The following is a 13,642-nucleotide window of genomic DNA, read 5'->3' as shown; positions in this document are numbered from 1 at the left end:
GGGCGGTGGCAGTTCATTACACACGGATATATATATATATATATACACACACACACACACACACACACACACACACACACACAGGTGTAATGCACTGTATGTCCCTTTAAATCCTCATCTACAACTGTGCACCAGAGGCTCAGTGTCTGTTGGGAAACACTACTTGCCTGTCTGTTGGTAGAGGAAGGAGTAATGCCAAACAAAATTAAAGGTCTGTCTCCAGGCTTCACTCGAACATGGACATGCTTGTACACTTGATGGCCTCAGAGTAAGAGATGCTGTTCATGCAGCTATAAAACTGACTGTGCAAGATGATCCAGTGAGCCGAGAGGAATTTAAATGAGGACCCAACAATTTACTATTGACCTTCCATAAAACTGCCGGACTCACAAGAGGCAGATTAAAAACCAATGGTTAAAATTAAAGCAGCAGTGGGTTATATTACTTATAGTCCCTGCATGAGTCAAGCTAAAAAAAACTACTGAATACTACAGTTCCCAGGACAGCATGTTTTTGTTACATCGACCCTGTTTGGTAAATTATCGTGTCTTACAAATTCTGCACATTCTGTTAAAAAATGTCTCCAAGGCCAGCCTAAAATAATCCTGATGACATAACTATGACATAATCGGGGTTATTTTAGCAGAGAGAGTGATGTGTAAACTAACCCTAATGTGCCAAATCCGTGCAGTGCCCCTTTAAGGTTTGTTCTCAAGTAGCAGACATCAAACTAACACTAAATCTGATTCATGCACATTAAGATGCTGCTTACTATGAATGGAAAGGACGCAAACAAGTGGGTCATATGTTTGTGCATTGATGTGAGCATGCGGTGTCCTGCTTATGGTTACACGTTTTTATGCCTCTGCTCTCTGAAACATACATCTCTGCATTTCCAAACACAGCATGCCCTACTTAATGCCCCTTGAGATTTACATTTAAACAGTATTCACCTTTACCTCTGGAGAGGCAGAAAAATCCCTCCTTGTCTTTATCTGCCTCTGTACTCTTGCATTTGCTTACTCCTTGCTTGGCTGTTTAAAAATGTATAAACGTTTTATGCTCTTCTGTCAAATATTTCAGCATAATTCAGGAAGAGTGACAGAAAATCATTATGGACAAAACAGGATCTCCCTTTTAGGTAGGCAATTACTGGTGATGAATGCCAGCCAGAAGAGGGCAAAATATGCAGAAAGGCCATCCCCTTGTCAGAGTTAGTAGCTGCCTGCAGCCCCAGAGACACACAGATGCTATTTGAGCACTTTCTCCTGCCCTCTCTTCCTCACACACACACACACACACACACTTCCAGGCTTCCTTTCTTGACCTCTACCTTTTCTCTGTCTATATTGATCTGTTTTGATAATGTCCATTTGGCCGAATAGATGCTCAATTAATCCTTGCTCAACAGCCTCATCCTGTTTCAAGCTGCAGTACACAAGCTACTGTGTGGCAAGTGTTCCTTTTTACTCCAAAGGGATTGTGGCTTTTGGAGCATCAACAGTGTTATTCATTCATTCACAGCTACAGACTGCTGATGTGTCAACACACACAGGAAATACAGAATGATGTGATCCCACAGTAAACCTGTACTTTTAATGCTTAGCACACCAAGTAAGCGACAGACGAAGCAACATGTCAGCCTTTCGTCTTGTTGTCTGAGGAGTTTGATGGGTTCAGAGTCACTGGTAGCTGCAGTCAATTATACCTCGGGTTGAAACAGAGCACAAGATATTGCCCTCCCTGGAGTTCTACAGAGTTTGTTATCTTGCATCTCATTCAAATCAATAAAAAAAAACATTAATTCAGTACAATCACAACCGATCCCAGCTCAGAATGGACGATGACAGGGCACACTAACCTTTTTATAAAGAAATATTCTACTGTAACAGACCCTTCAAACCCCATTCTAGATGTCATGAAACACTGTTTGCTCCAAAGCAAGCAACCACAGCACAGTGAGCTACAGTTGAGGCTGCATTCCCACAAACATATGTTGTGTTCCCACTATCAGAACCTAATGAGCAGTATATCCCGTACTTCCATTAACCATCACCAAGCATAGTCTCTGGGGTTGACGTGGACCATGCTGCTTTGTTTTTCCACTGTATTTTCTCTCTGTCAGTCTCTGTTTAGAGGAGGGAGGGGCTGCTCCCCTCTAGAACACACAGTCAAAACGCAGACATTTAACCAATCACTGGCGACTGCTCTGTGCACATCCACACCGTACCCTCTTGCATCCCGGTACTTGATTTTAGTATTCTAGTACCTCCTGAGGGGGTGCTGAAATTTAGCTCCCGCAACCAACACACCTCCCAAACAGGTGCACCATAGGGGAAACAAACGCAAAACCTGTGACGAGCGTTACTCAGCGCGACAAGTTTCTGTAGATTCCTATAATGGAAAAATCCCTATACAGTACAAAGCACACAAACATAAAAATAGGCCCAGAAAAATGCAAACACTGCTGTGCAGCAGTACTGACTTCAGTGGATGCAGACAAAGTTTGAGGTTTTAATGTGCAGCATGTACTTCTTGAAACAAACCAATCAACAGGCATTATTTAAAAAAAAAGATATAAAAATATATATAATCCATTTGCTACATGAATTGCAACTCAAAGACAAAAAAAAACTAAACACTGACCAAACTTAAATGAAACCCAGTACAGAAACAAATCCCTACATGTATGCACTTAAATGTATTTACATTCAATTCAAACACAGCAACCAATAATGAAATCCTTGATATGAAAAGGAACAGAAAGAAGAATGTCCTCATGTGACTCTCAGGACCCACAGAACCTTCTGACAAGAAGAAGGCTGGATAATTACTATAAAATATGTTTTAACTATTTAACAGTTCCTACATTTCTGTGCATACATTTTGAGGTACTTTACTTTTTCTCAACCACATATATTTGAAAGTTTAAGTTACTTTGCTGATTAAGATTTATCCTACAAAAAGTATTCAACTGATTGTACTTAAACAATACAACCACGCAAGATATTATAAGCATTTGAACCAGACTTATTCTTTAAGTTAAAAAAAAATCCTGGCCACAGGTAATGGCAAAGGAAACTGTCATGAGTTCAGTCCCTGAGGGAGCCTGTTAGTGTTCAGAACGCCTCTGTACAGGTGTACCCAATAAAGTGGCCAGTGAGTGTATATGTCGACTGTCACCGCCGACAGACCCAGACCAGGTCCGACTGGGTCCAGTCAGTCATCACATCCAAATCCCATATATAATTGGCACAACCATTTTCCTGTTCTCCCCATTCTGCTGACAATATGTAAATGTGGCATATGCATGTTTTCCAACATGTCAAACTAGTCCTTAATCATGATACAAGTTCAGAGTTAGTAAAAACATTTGCTTCTCTGACATCACCATCAGGACTATGAATTTTTCTCTTGACAATAAAGAAATTTTTAAATAAAAAGTGTTGAACTACTGGCTATTATCTTTATGAACATAAGCTGATTTTATGCATAGTTTCCAAATTAAGATGAGACTGACACAACACCTCAGGGAGCCACTGACTGTTGATGAGCTCTTACATAATGCGAAATTCATCGCTGACAAGTCCATGGTGAATATATACAATGCAGTTACTTACAAATAAGCTCTGTGCAGAGCAACAATAGCATAAAGTTACTACAACAATACAGTCATTCACGACTACGGCTGTAAAACCATTGCATAGCTTCTTGTTATGGGGCTGAGTGAATGTAAAAGAATTTAATACAATCCCCAAAATTTCCCTTCATCCACACTCGAGGCGAGCGCTGATCCCGTAAATACAACTAACAAGCTTGTCAGTCAAAGAGTTTAGGTCTAGAAATAAAACATTCAACTCTTCCCTGTCAGCTGGATGGTGTTGGACTGAAGTAATGAAGATGCACCAGGAAACATCTAATACATCAACACTTCCCTGGAGATGAAATAATCAGTTTTTCTGAACAGCACTGGCTAAAACAGGCTCATAAATCCATAATAAGGAGCTGTATTCAGCGAGCAGAGTCCAGCTTTTCTCTCCCTCTTCTTCTCAGACCTGAAAATGTATTTCACTGTATGCACACAGCAATTCCACGTGAGTCTCAGAGACATGGACGGTTTAAATTTTCATCAAGAAATATGTCAAATAAATCAAAGTCACCTGTCCTAGTACAAGACAAAGGATTTTTTTTAAAAGCAACCCGACAGACACTCAGCACTGTGTAAGAAGTAAACCAGACAAATACACAGCTTTATCCTGAAATGACATTATTTAGACACCAACCAGGAGCTGGGGAAAGAGAACACATATACACTTTGAAAATGTGAGTGAAACGCAAATGAATGCCTAATAAGAAGGGTTTCCACCTGAGTCATTCATAATCATTACTCATAGTCATCATAATAACTTGTCTGTCAACCAGCAGTAGTGAAAGCCAGATTTAATCTAATCTGATTAAGATAAATGGCTCACTCATTGATACTTGTCAAAGTGTGAAGATATCAGAGTGAAGGCCAACTGATTTGTGAAGAGAGATGACGGCTGGCCAGCCTGTGACTCCCTGTGAGCCGTTAGTCCACTCATTACATTTTGTTGCATCAGACTCTCAGAAGTAGATGACTGCCAAATGAAAAGCCTAAAAATGCTGCTTTCTCAATCTCCTGTCTGCTTCAGTGGTAGTTATCGTGAAATACAGGTTTATATTAGCACAACTCCATTATGATATGACAAAGAGTATAACATAATTAAAGTATCTATTTGATAAAGCATCTGCATCTACATTTGAAACTGACTCTATAGTGGTGTAGCTTCCATAAACATGACTTGGTTGACTTCTGAAAATAGAAACCACCCACTCACCTCATTTAACATCATCCCTCTTGCATAAAGTTATAATCTCCACCTGACCAAACACCTATGATGGCTGTAATGAGTTACCACGTCTTAGCTTGGAGTGAAACTGACACAGAAAATAGCCTGCTTGTGCTCTGAAACGGCATGTGTGTATGTGAGTGAGCAACTGTCCTGGAAAACAAGCGCTGTTTGTGGTCAGCTTTGATAGAGCCAGCAGTGAAGGGCAGGGACTCCATTCAGGAAGCTGCTGTGGGTGTGTGTGGGTGGGTGTTGCAGCCATTTGAGAAGGCTGATGTTGTGGTCAGAGACTGACCCTGGATTTTATCCTGTCAGATTAATTCCATGTCATCTGGGATTTACTGTTCAAGTTGATCAGGATGCTGTACACAAGAGTGTGTGAGAATTCTGCACAAGTAAGAAGGAAAAAAACAACAGTTTACTTTCCTTCTAACAAGTGTCCCAACCGCTACACCTTTCTGGTGTGGCACAGGCAGTGTTGAAGCTCAGTATGTGCTTTTGTTATCTTCATGGATAAGGAAATCGTATCACTCTTAAATTAGATTATCTTGATTGTCACTTAAACTGCTGTCTGGGAGGTCACTGGCACCATGTATATATGCATGTTGCTTGGCAAAGGGTGCTGCAGGAAGGTGACAGTGTCTCCTACAAACCACTGGGTGTAGTAGGATGATGTGATCGCTTTGGTCTACAGGCAGGCTGTGGTTCAGTGGGCTGGGCGCTGGTGAGGGGAATGTCAGTGGCCTGACTGCCCACCTGCTGTGTACACACATGTGGGACATATACGTAATGTGGACTCAAATCAAAATGAATATTTAGCCAGTTAAACACACAGGGGGTTTCAATCTCTTTCAAAACAGTTCCACTGGTCAGCACAGGCTGGTGAAAACACTACTTAAAGTTAATGAAAACTGAAAAGCTCCTGACTCATGAGGGGGATTTATCACTGACGTCATATAACCACATGCTGAAGTGGTGACTCTTGTTCAAAACAGCAGAGAGAGAACGTGTTTTCGTTCAGTCTCTGATCTGGGGAGCAGCTGTTGAACCGTTGTTTTCAGGCACATTTTACACAGCCATAAATGGAGCCTTCTAACAGCATGCTTCTACATTGTTATATGGTACAACGGAGCAGATGGTACTGTGAAATAGTTTCTCCTGCGGAGCAGATGGTACTGTGAAATAGTTTTTCCTGTTGACACACACACACTCTCTCTCTTTTGCTTCAGTCTGGTCCTTTTATGCGTAAACCTAGCCAGTGACATTGTGTTAATATGTCATGCACATAGGAACTTCGCCAGTGCACTGGAAAAGCAGTACCCGCCCCCTGTAGTAAACCCAGCTCCCTCCAACAGATAAGGAAATAGGCCTAGCGTGTTTTAAATCGCAAAATGTTTAAGCTTTAAGAATCAAGTCATGTTTGGAAACAAAATAAAGCCCTTGACAATAAAGTTACAGTGCGCTCTTATATGCTGAAAGTCTGCTGAGGACGCTTAATGGTTCCGAGCTCCAGCTGAACAATGGAGGTTCCGTCGATACTCTGCTTGCTATTGCAGACCGAAGCCCCGTATCCTCTCTGCAATAAGGGGTGCAGATCAGATTGGCACCGAGCATGGTGAACAATCTACGGCATCACCAATGGAAATAAAAATGCAAGCATGTCAAATTAAAATAGTAACCGTGTATGCCATCTGTGCGTCTTACCTTTGTCTTGACCTGAAGAAATGATCTCCTCCTCTTTCGGATTTGCAACCTGTGTTATTATGGACGTGTTGTCCATGGAAACGAAATGTTAACGCACCTTCGGCTACACCGTTTTATTCCTTGGCAAACATTGCCAAGCGTACTACAGTCCCCTGGCAGTGCACAGGCTATAGCGTCCGCGCTTTGCACCATTAAAATCCCATTTTCTTCGAAGCATGCAGTTCCATTCCCCGGAGTTTACAAACAAATGTCACTGAGAGCAGCGGTCACAGTGCGTCCAACATCTGACATGACAATCCATCGTGCACAAACGAAACGTCAGCCCTACATTGAAGCTCTGTGTATCCGCCGAGGCTGTTGCAGGCAGCATAGCACCCGCCTTCCGCCTGCGCTCCGGCTTCAATCCACAAACTACAATATCATCTGCGTGATAGTGTTACAGTGTTTACCCAGAGATGGCGACCGTCCTGCCGCTGGGCCATGCAAGCTCGCTTCATCAACACTCCTGCAGCGTTTCTATTCTTCTTCTCGATCCAGGCTGGGAAAAAAACTTCGCAGTCCGCCCACCACACACTGTTGTTGGTGTTCAGGAAAACGTTTCACACGCAGTCTATAGGCTGTGAATGTTTGCTGGTGTTCCCAAATGTACAACGTTGACCGAAAATTGAAAGTCTCGCGAATATTTGGCGCAGGGACTGATTGTGTGATGTTTACAACCAAGGGGTCAAGAGTCCAAAGTGCACAAATACACCCCCACCCACACTAAATAATGTGAAATGTTTTTGTTTATTCTAATTTTCTAGGTAGATAACTGCTACAATAGCCTATACTTTAGGTAAATACATATTATCTACTCTTTTGCCCAAATGCGGTTTCACAGCCTTTCCCAAAGATTGAGATTCTGGCGGACAAATACCAAATGAATAAACAAATATGGCTTAAAAAGGTAGGAATTAACAACTTTGACAATTTTTTGAACCAGATATATATATATATATAAAAACACCTTTCAAAAGTGATGTGTAATTGGAGAATGTAAACTTCCCCTGGGGATGTTATAGCCTCAAATTCCCTTAAAACAGAGGACATGACCTCAGGTGTAATTACAGTCATTAACAATTGCAAGCAGATCTAATCATGTTTTTGTTATTGTTGTACAAACACATTACTGACCGACTGAATGAATGAATTTTTATGAAACTTCTTCCACCCACACACAACACTGGGGGGACTCATGGCTGCACCACTTTCTAACACAACACCTTTTGCACCACCCCCCACGTGCACTGACAAACATTATTCATGCTATTTCAGCCTCAGTGGACCAGAGAACAACAACACAGGAGATAAAGTGGCTTTCTGGTCTGGAGCCAGCAGTGACGTGTCTGAGTGTTCACCCGTCTTCTCCTTCACTGTCACTTTACTGAAGCTGAGGTCCATGCGGCCCTGAATAAACCCACCTGAAAGACAAGCATGTGATGGCATATGAACAGGAGGAAAACAGCAGTAAGTGCAGGCTGTCATCCGTTGATACTGCTCTTACTCAGTTTGTAATCTCCTGGCTGACATGAGGCTGTCTGTGCTGCCCAGATGTGTATAATAATGCATGTGCACAATTTAAAATCCAACCATCTCTGAGACACTTTGCACAATCACAGTCTCTTCTCTGGTACTGACTATCTCAGTTTACTGTGTCTGTGAAGACTACCTGAAATCTGATGACACAGAACATGTGGCTAACCACAGCTTGATTACTTCACATAAATAAGTTGAACAACTTCTCAAAGGAAAACAGGAGAATGTGCAAAGAAAATAAAGCCAGAGTTTCAAAATGTATTAGAACCTGTTGATTATTTGCACAAGGGAATGATCTGTGGTGTCGAGAGCTGCACTGAGATCAGATAAACACAGAGGTGGATTCTCTGAGTGAATCTTTAAGTACAATTTCAGTGTAGTGATGGGCCCCGAAAGCAGATTGAAAAGGTTAAATTTGTGAACTAAAAGCTGCTGAGAAAACTCTTTCTATTACTTTTGAAAAGAATGGAAGCTTAGATGCTGGTTGATAATTATTCAGAGACGCTGGTTATAGTTGTGGTAGAGGTTTAACTACAGCTGTTTACTGCAAGTGGAGACAATACATGTTTTAAGTGGTAATTTCTCAACATTCATCATTGTAGGTTCCAAAATTGAAAAGTTTAGTTGGTAGAGGGTCGAGAAGGCAAGCAGTAGGCACAGAAGGAAGCTGACACCGGTTTTAACACTGATACAAGAGATATACTCTTACAATTTGTTAGAAAAGAGACCATCTGAGATTCACCATTATGTTCAACTGGTTCTGCATAAATGGCTGAAAAAAAGGAATTAATTTATCATCTAATCTCATCTATTTAACAGCAGAAAAAGTAAAAAAAAATTGACATTGTATAGTTATAGAAAAATGGTTGTATCATATTCTTCATTTAAACCATTGGGATGCAGAGTTTTAAGGGTGTATATATAGCACAATATCAAAAATACATAATGTTTACACACTCCAAATGCAACTTTTAAATCTTAAAAGTATAAGCACAACTTATCTGTCACAATATGTTTTCATTTTAGAGATAAGAGCTCCCTCATCAATCAATAAAACACTGTAAATGGCTATTGACTGCTGACTTTTTTGTGGAATTTGCTGCTACAAAAAGTCATTAGTTTGCTTTTGGTGCCACCATGTGGAAAAAACTAAATTACTAGATAAAGGTCATTTTCAAAAATCATTTTAAATGGGGACTTATTTAGAAAGATCATGTAGCATACACTCAGTTGTCAGTTTGCTGGGTTTGTGTAATGACAGCCACAGACTAATCCAACAGTCTGGCAATAAATTCTCTAATGAAGGCTTGTGTTGCGGTTGGGCTGAGATGTTTCTCATTAATATAAATGGGGTGGACAAAATAATTAATATATCTGTCAATATTAAGTGATACGGCTCAACAGCACCACAAACATAAATCATGAATTCATTTTATTGCATTTCATTGCGCTAATACTTTAGATGTAAATATAGCTATGCATCATGTGAAAAATAATTCCGCAAGCACTGGTTGATTGTTTAGTATATTATTGTATTTTCACACAGCATATCACAGTAGGAAAACCACAGTTTAAATGATGGCTGATTTCCCTGTAGCTGCTTCAGTTTCAGTATTCTGCGTTTGTGTTTTCTCACTGTCACGGTATTTTGTCTTACAGGTCCACTTGACATGATTGACATGTTCTTTTTTATTTTTTACTGGTTTCCATTTAACAATGTTAAAATTTAATAACCACAGACTTTTTAATGATCTATTTTATGTATTTTTTAAGTTGCTACCATTCGTGATGAATCTGCCGATACATAACAAAGTGCTTGTGGAGAAAGTGCTCGCCGGAGCGGCAGCAGCATTTACTTCCTTCCAGAAATTTCATCATTCGGCTTGGCGATCCATGCTTTTTCGTAGCGCAGCATCGGCACTGGTGAGGACCAGCATTGAGATTTCCTTCATCTGCTCCTTGTCCACGGTCCGGTTTGTGCGGCAGTCTTTCCGCTACTCGCACCATAACAGGCCGTTTTCAACGTCGGTCTGTTTGTGTAAGCAAAAGAAGAAAATCCTGTGGCTGCAGCTAGCGGAAGGACAAACCATGGACGGCAACATCGAAGAGGTTCTCGCTCCTCTGAGGCTTGCTGTCAAAGAGCAGGTAACAAACACTGACCAATCTTGCAGTCTCGGCTGATATGGACGAAGGGAGTTTGTTTAAGATTAGGGTGCTTTATTGCTTCAAACTCGGGCATAATCAGCGTGCTAACTTTGCAAGCTACCCGGCTAGCCTGCCCCAGCTGCTCATAGGACTGACAATGAATGAGGAAAGCCATTGCTAGCCGGCTAACTCCTAGCGCTAGCCGACAGTCATGTCTGTGCTCATTGCCACGTTTCAATGTGCTGCTCCTTCTCTTGCAGACATTTGAGCAGGGTGGGGTTAAGAAAGTGGGCCAAGTTACTAATGCTATCAGCTTTTTAAGCATGCTTATATTTCAGTTGAATTGTTGTTGCTGGCTCAGTGCTTTTCTCTCTGGAAATCTCAAGCCAACACTCTGTTTTAGGGGGAACTGGTTCGCCAAATGAAACAGGAAGGTGCTCCTGATGTGGATGTTACTAAGGCTGTGGCTGAACTGAAAGCAAGGAAACGGATTCTGGAGGCTAAGGTAAGTCACGAAAGTCTGTTTGAATACACTTCATTACATTTTAATGCAGTCTTCACTGTCAGTTAAAACTGATTCCGAGCCAAGCCTTAACATCATTGTAATAGAGAAGAAGACATGAAATTTGGCAATTTCGTTCACTTGTATAAGTCGATCATGATTGCAAACAGAAAGCGAAAATGGGTGCTGATTCGAGATACAGGTGTCTGACATTGTGGTGGAGTTTAATTAGAGGGTGTGTTCAATTTGGACCGAGCTTCTATTTCAAACATGGCGACTTAAACCTTTAAAAGTATATGTAACGTTGTAATCTAAGATGAAATATCTACCTACTAGTTCATTTTGTGACCAAGGTTCTAAACATAGCTCAATTTTCTAATCCTATTTCCTGAAAACCATAATTTGCAATTAAAAGATGTAAAAACTAGGTGAATTTTCAAAATTATATAATACTCTCCCCAAAAGTCACGAATGAACTTCTATTCTCAGACTTTCCAAAACTGAACCAGATCACAGAAAATCAACAATATCTCAAAGTTTTGTTTTATACATTGACACTATTATGGTATGTGTGAGGATATAAATGTTGTAAATATCGTTGCAGGAGCTGTCACTACAACCCAAAGATGACATTGTTGACAGAACCAAGATGGAGGATACCCTTAAGAGGCGGTTCTTCTATGATCAGGCCTTTGCCATCTATGGAGGTAAGACTAAGACACCAAGTAGAGAGAATTACAGTTTAGGCTAGTGCATACACAGCCATACTCGGACTGTTTGAGTATCCTGTTACCATGCAGTAATGCTTCCCAGGTGTGAGTGGACTGTACGACTTTGGCCCTGTGGGCTGTGCTCTGAAGAACAACATCCTGCAGACCTGGAGGCAGCACTTTATCCACGAGGAGCAGATCCTGGAGATCGACTGCACCATGCTGACCCCTGAGTCTGTCCTCAAGTAGGGGCCCTGTGATACTTCTGGTGCAGCTATGAATATGTTAGTCACTGTAAAGATGTGTAAGAATTAAGACATTACTTATTATGCATTAGGTCTTTGCTGATGTGTGAAGAGAGTGCCTGGTGGTTCCTAGAGTCAGCTCCATAGTGCTGAACTGTGGGGTGTTATTAACAGGCGCATAGTGAGTCTGCAATTTTATGCATGGAAGCTACCGCTATAGTAGCAATCCATAGCCCGGTTGCAGAGACATTTTTTGAATGGAATCAGATATCACCTTTTCTTTTTTTATGCTGTCATTCCTTATTTGTTGCATGATTTCACCAGGACGTCGGGACACGTGGACAAATTTGCTGACTACATGGTGAAAGATGTCAAAAATGGTGAATGCTTCAGGGCTGACCACCTCCTCAAAGGTAAGCCTTTTGTACATCTGCCTTTATGTCTAGAACTGCAAGTTTTCATTCATGGGATGCTGCAGAGGGGAGGCATGGACATGGTCCAAGCCTGTAGCTCCTGTTGGTGGGCTGGGCTCTGAGCATCTCTGTTGTGCCTGAGGTAGAATGGAAGTGGCTGGATTGGCAGATATCACACATGGTGTTTCTAGCGGTAGAAGCTGCTAGGATCACAGAGACTGATGCTGTGCAAAAAAAAAAAAGTGTATGGTCACAGTAGTTTGTGCAAGCATCGTCATGTTTTTCTGTGTCCTGTAGCCCACCTCCAAAAGCTGATGTCTGATAAGAAGTGTACAGCAGAGAAGAAGGCTGAGATGGCTGACGTGATCACCCAGGTCAGTGTTAACTGAGTAAAACTGTACTTGTGAGGAATTATCTGGAAGTGCTGCTACTGATAAGGATGTAAATAATTCACCTGTTTTTGTCTTTTTTTTTCTTCTTCTTTTTTTTAGATGGACAACTTCAGCCAGCAACAATTGACTGATCTGTTTGTTAAATACAACGTCAAGTCACCCACCACAGGAAATGACCTCACAGCGCCCATCTCCTTCAACCTGATGTTTCAGACATCCATTGGACCAGGGGGGAATATGCCAGGGTAAATTACACTGAAGAATTTTTCTTTGATGCTGTCAAATGTATTTTACTTTTGAGTAATTATATAAATCTATAAACTTGCAGCTATCTGAGGCCTGAAACAGCTCAGGGAATCTTCCTCAACTTTAAGCGCCTTTTGGAGTTTAACCAGGGAAAACTTCCCTTTGCTGCTGCTCAGATTGGAAACTCCTTCAGGAATGAAATCTCTCCTCGCTCTGGACTCATTCGTGTTAGGTGAGAAAACCTCAAACCTGTTTACTCTTTAACACATCTTGTCCCTGTACTTGAAGAGCAATTTGAGAGATTAAACAGGAATGCAACCACTTTGCATCTCCACACAGGGAGTTCACAATGGCTGAGATTGAGCACTTTGTGGATCCAAATGAAAAGGTCCACCCTAAGTTCTCCAGTGTAGCTGACCTGGAGATCATACTATACTCCTCTAAGGCCCAGACCAGCGGCCAGTCTGCACAGGTCATGAGACTCGGAGATGCTGTGGAGCAGGTAGGTATCATTACAATGACTTTGATATTTGGACTAAGTAAACTGGTATACATTTAGCTATAGTTGGTAATAGCAACTTTGACACAAATCCTTAAAACATTTGAGAAAATTCTTTGGCATGTACAACCATTAATACAAATTAAAAATGTAAAGATGATTGTTGCTTTCAGAAGCTATTTGCACAGGATATTTATCATCGAGTAATGTCTGTGTGACCAAGATTGTAGTGTGTCACTTAATTTTACTGAGTAACAAAAGCCCTTTTTACACTGCCTATTCAATGCAGGAGTTTTCCGCCTTGCCATACTGTATAAAAACATTGGCAGTTTGCTGTGAT

General features: G+C 41.2%; 2 protein-coding genes across 3 annotated transcripts in view; one reads left to right on the top strand and one right to left on the bottom strand.

The window, feature by feature from the left end:
• ctdspla (CTD (carboxy-terminal domain, RNA polymerase II, polypeptide A) small phosphatase-like a) overlaps positions 1-13,642 on the bottom strand; it is a 36,178-nt gene that overhangs the window by 12,672 nt on the left and 9,864 nt on the right. The window contains exon 1 of one of the 2 annotated variants that reach the window (XM_020602306.1): positions 6,576-7,254. The exons of the other annotated variant lie outside the window; for it this stretch is intronic. Coding sequence (XP_020457962.1) covers positions 6,576-6,651 — 76 coding nt within the window. The 5' untranslated portion in view covers positions 6,652-7,254. Of the gene's footprint in view, positions 1-6,575; positions 7,255-13,642 lie in introns of those variants that run through there. 2 annotated transcript variants of the gene reach the window in all.
• Positions 9,983-13,642, top strand: part of gars1 (glycyl-tRNA synthetase 1) — an 8,550-nt gene continuing 4,890 nt past the window's right edge. The window contains exons 1-9 of the mRNA XM_020602304.1: positions 9,983-10,295; positions 10,699-10,800; positions 11,402-11,504; positions 11,611-11,752; positions 12,077-12,165; positions 12,463-12,539; positions 12,657-12,802; positions 12,886-13,035; positions 13,143-13,305. Coding sequence (XP_020457960.1) covers positions 10,044-10,295; positions 10,699-10,800; positions 11,402-11,504; positions 11,611-11,752; positions 12,077-12,165; positions 12,463-12,539; positions 12,657-12,802; positions 12,886-13,035; positions 13,143-13,305 — 1,224 coding nt within the window. The 5' untranslated portion in view covers positions 9,983-10,043. The remainder of the gene's footprint in view (positions 10,296-10,698; positions 10,801-11,401; positions 11,505-11,610; positions 11,753-12,076; positions 12,166-12,462; positions 12,540-12,656; positions 12,803-12,885; positions 13,036-13,142; positions 13,306-13,642) is intronic.

Source organism: Monopterus albus, unplaced genomic scaffold (genome assembly GCF_001952655.1).
Source record: "Monopterus albus unplaced genomic scaffold, M_albus_1.0 scaffold55.1, whole genome shotgun sequence".
Taxonomy (NCBI): domain Eukaryota; kingdom Metazoa; phylum Chordata; class Actinopteri; order Synbranchiformes; family Synbranchidae; genus Monopterus; species Monopterus albus.
This window is presented reverse-complemented; position numbering and strand designations above follow the sequence as displayed.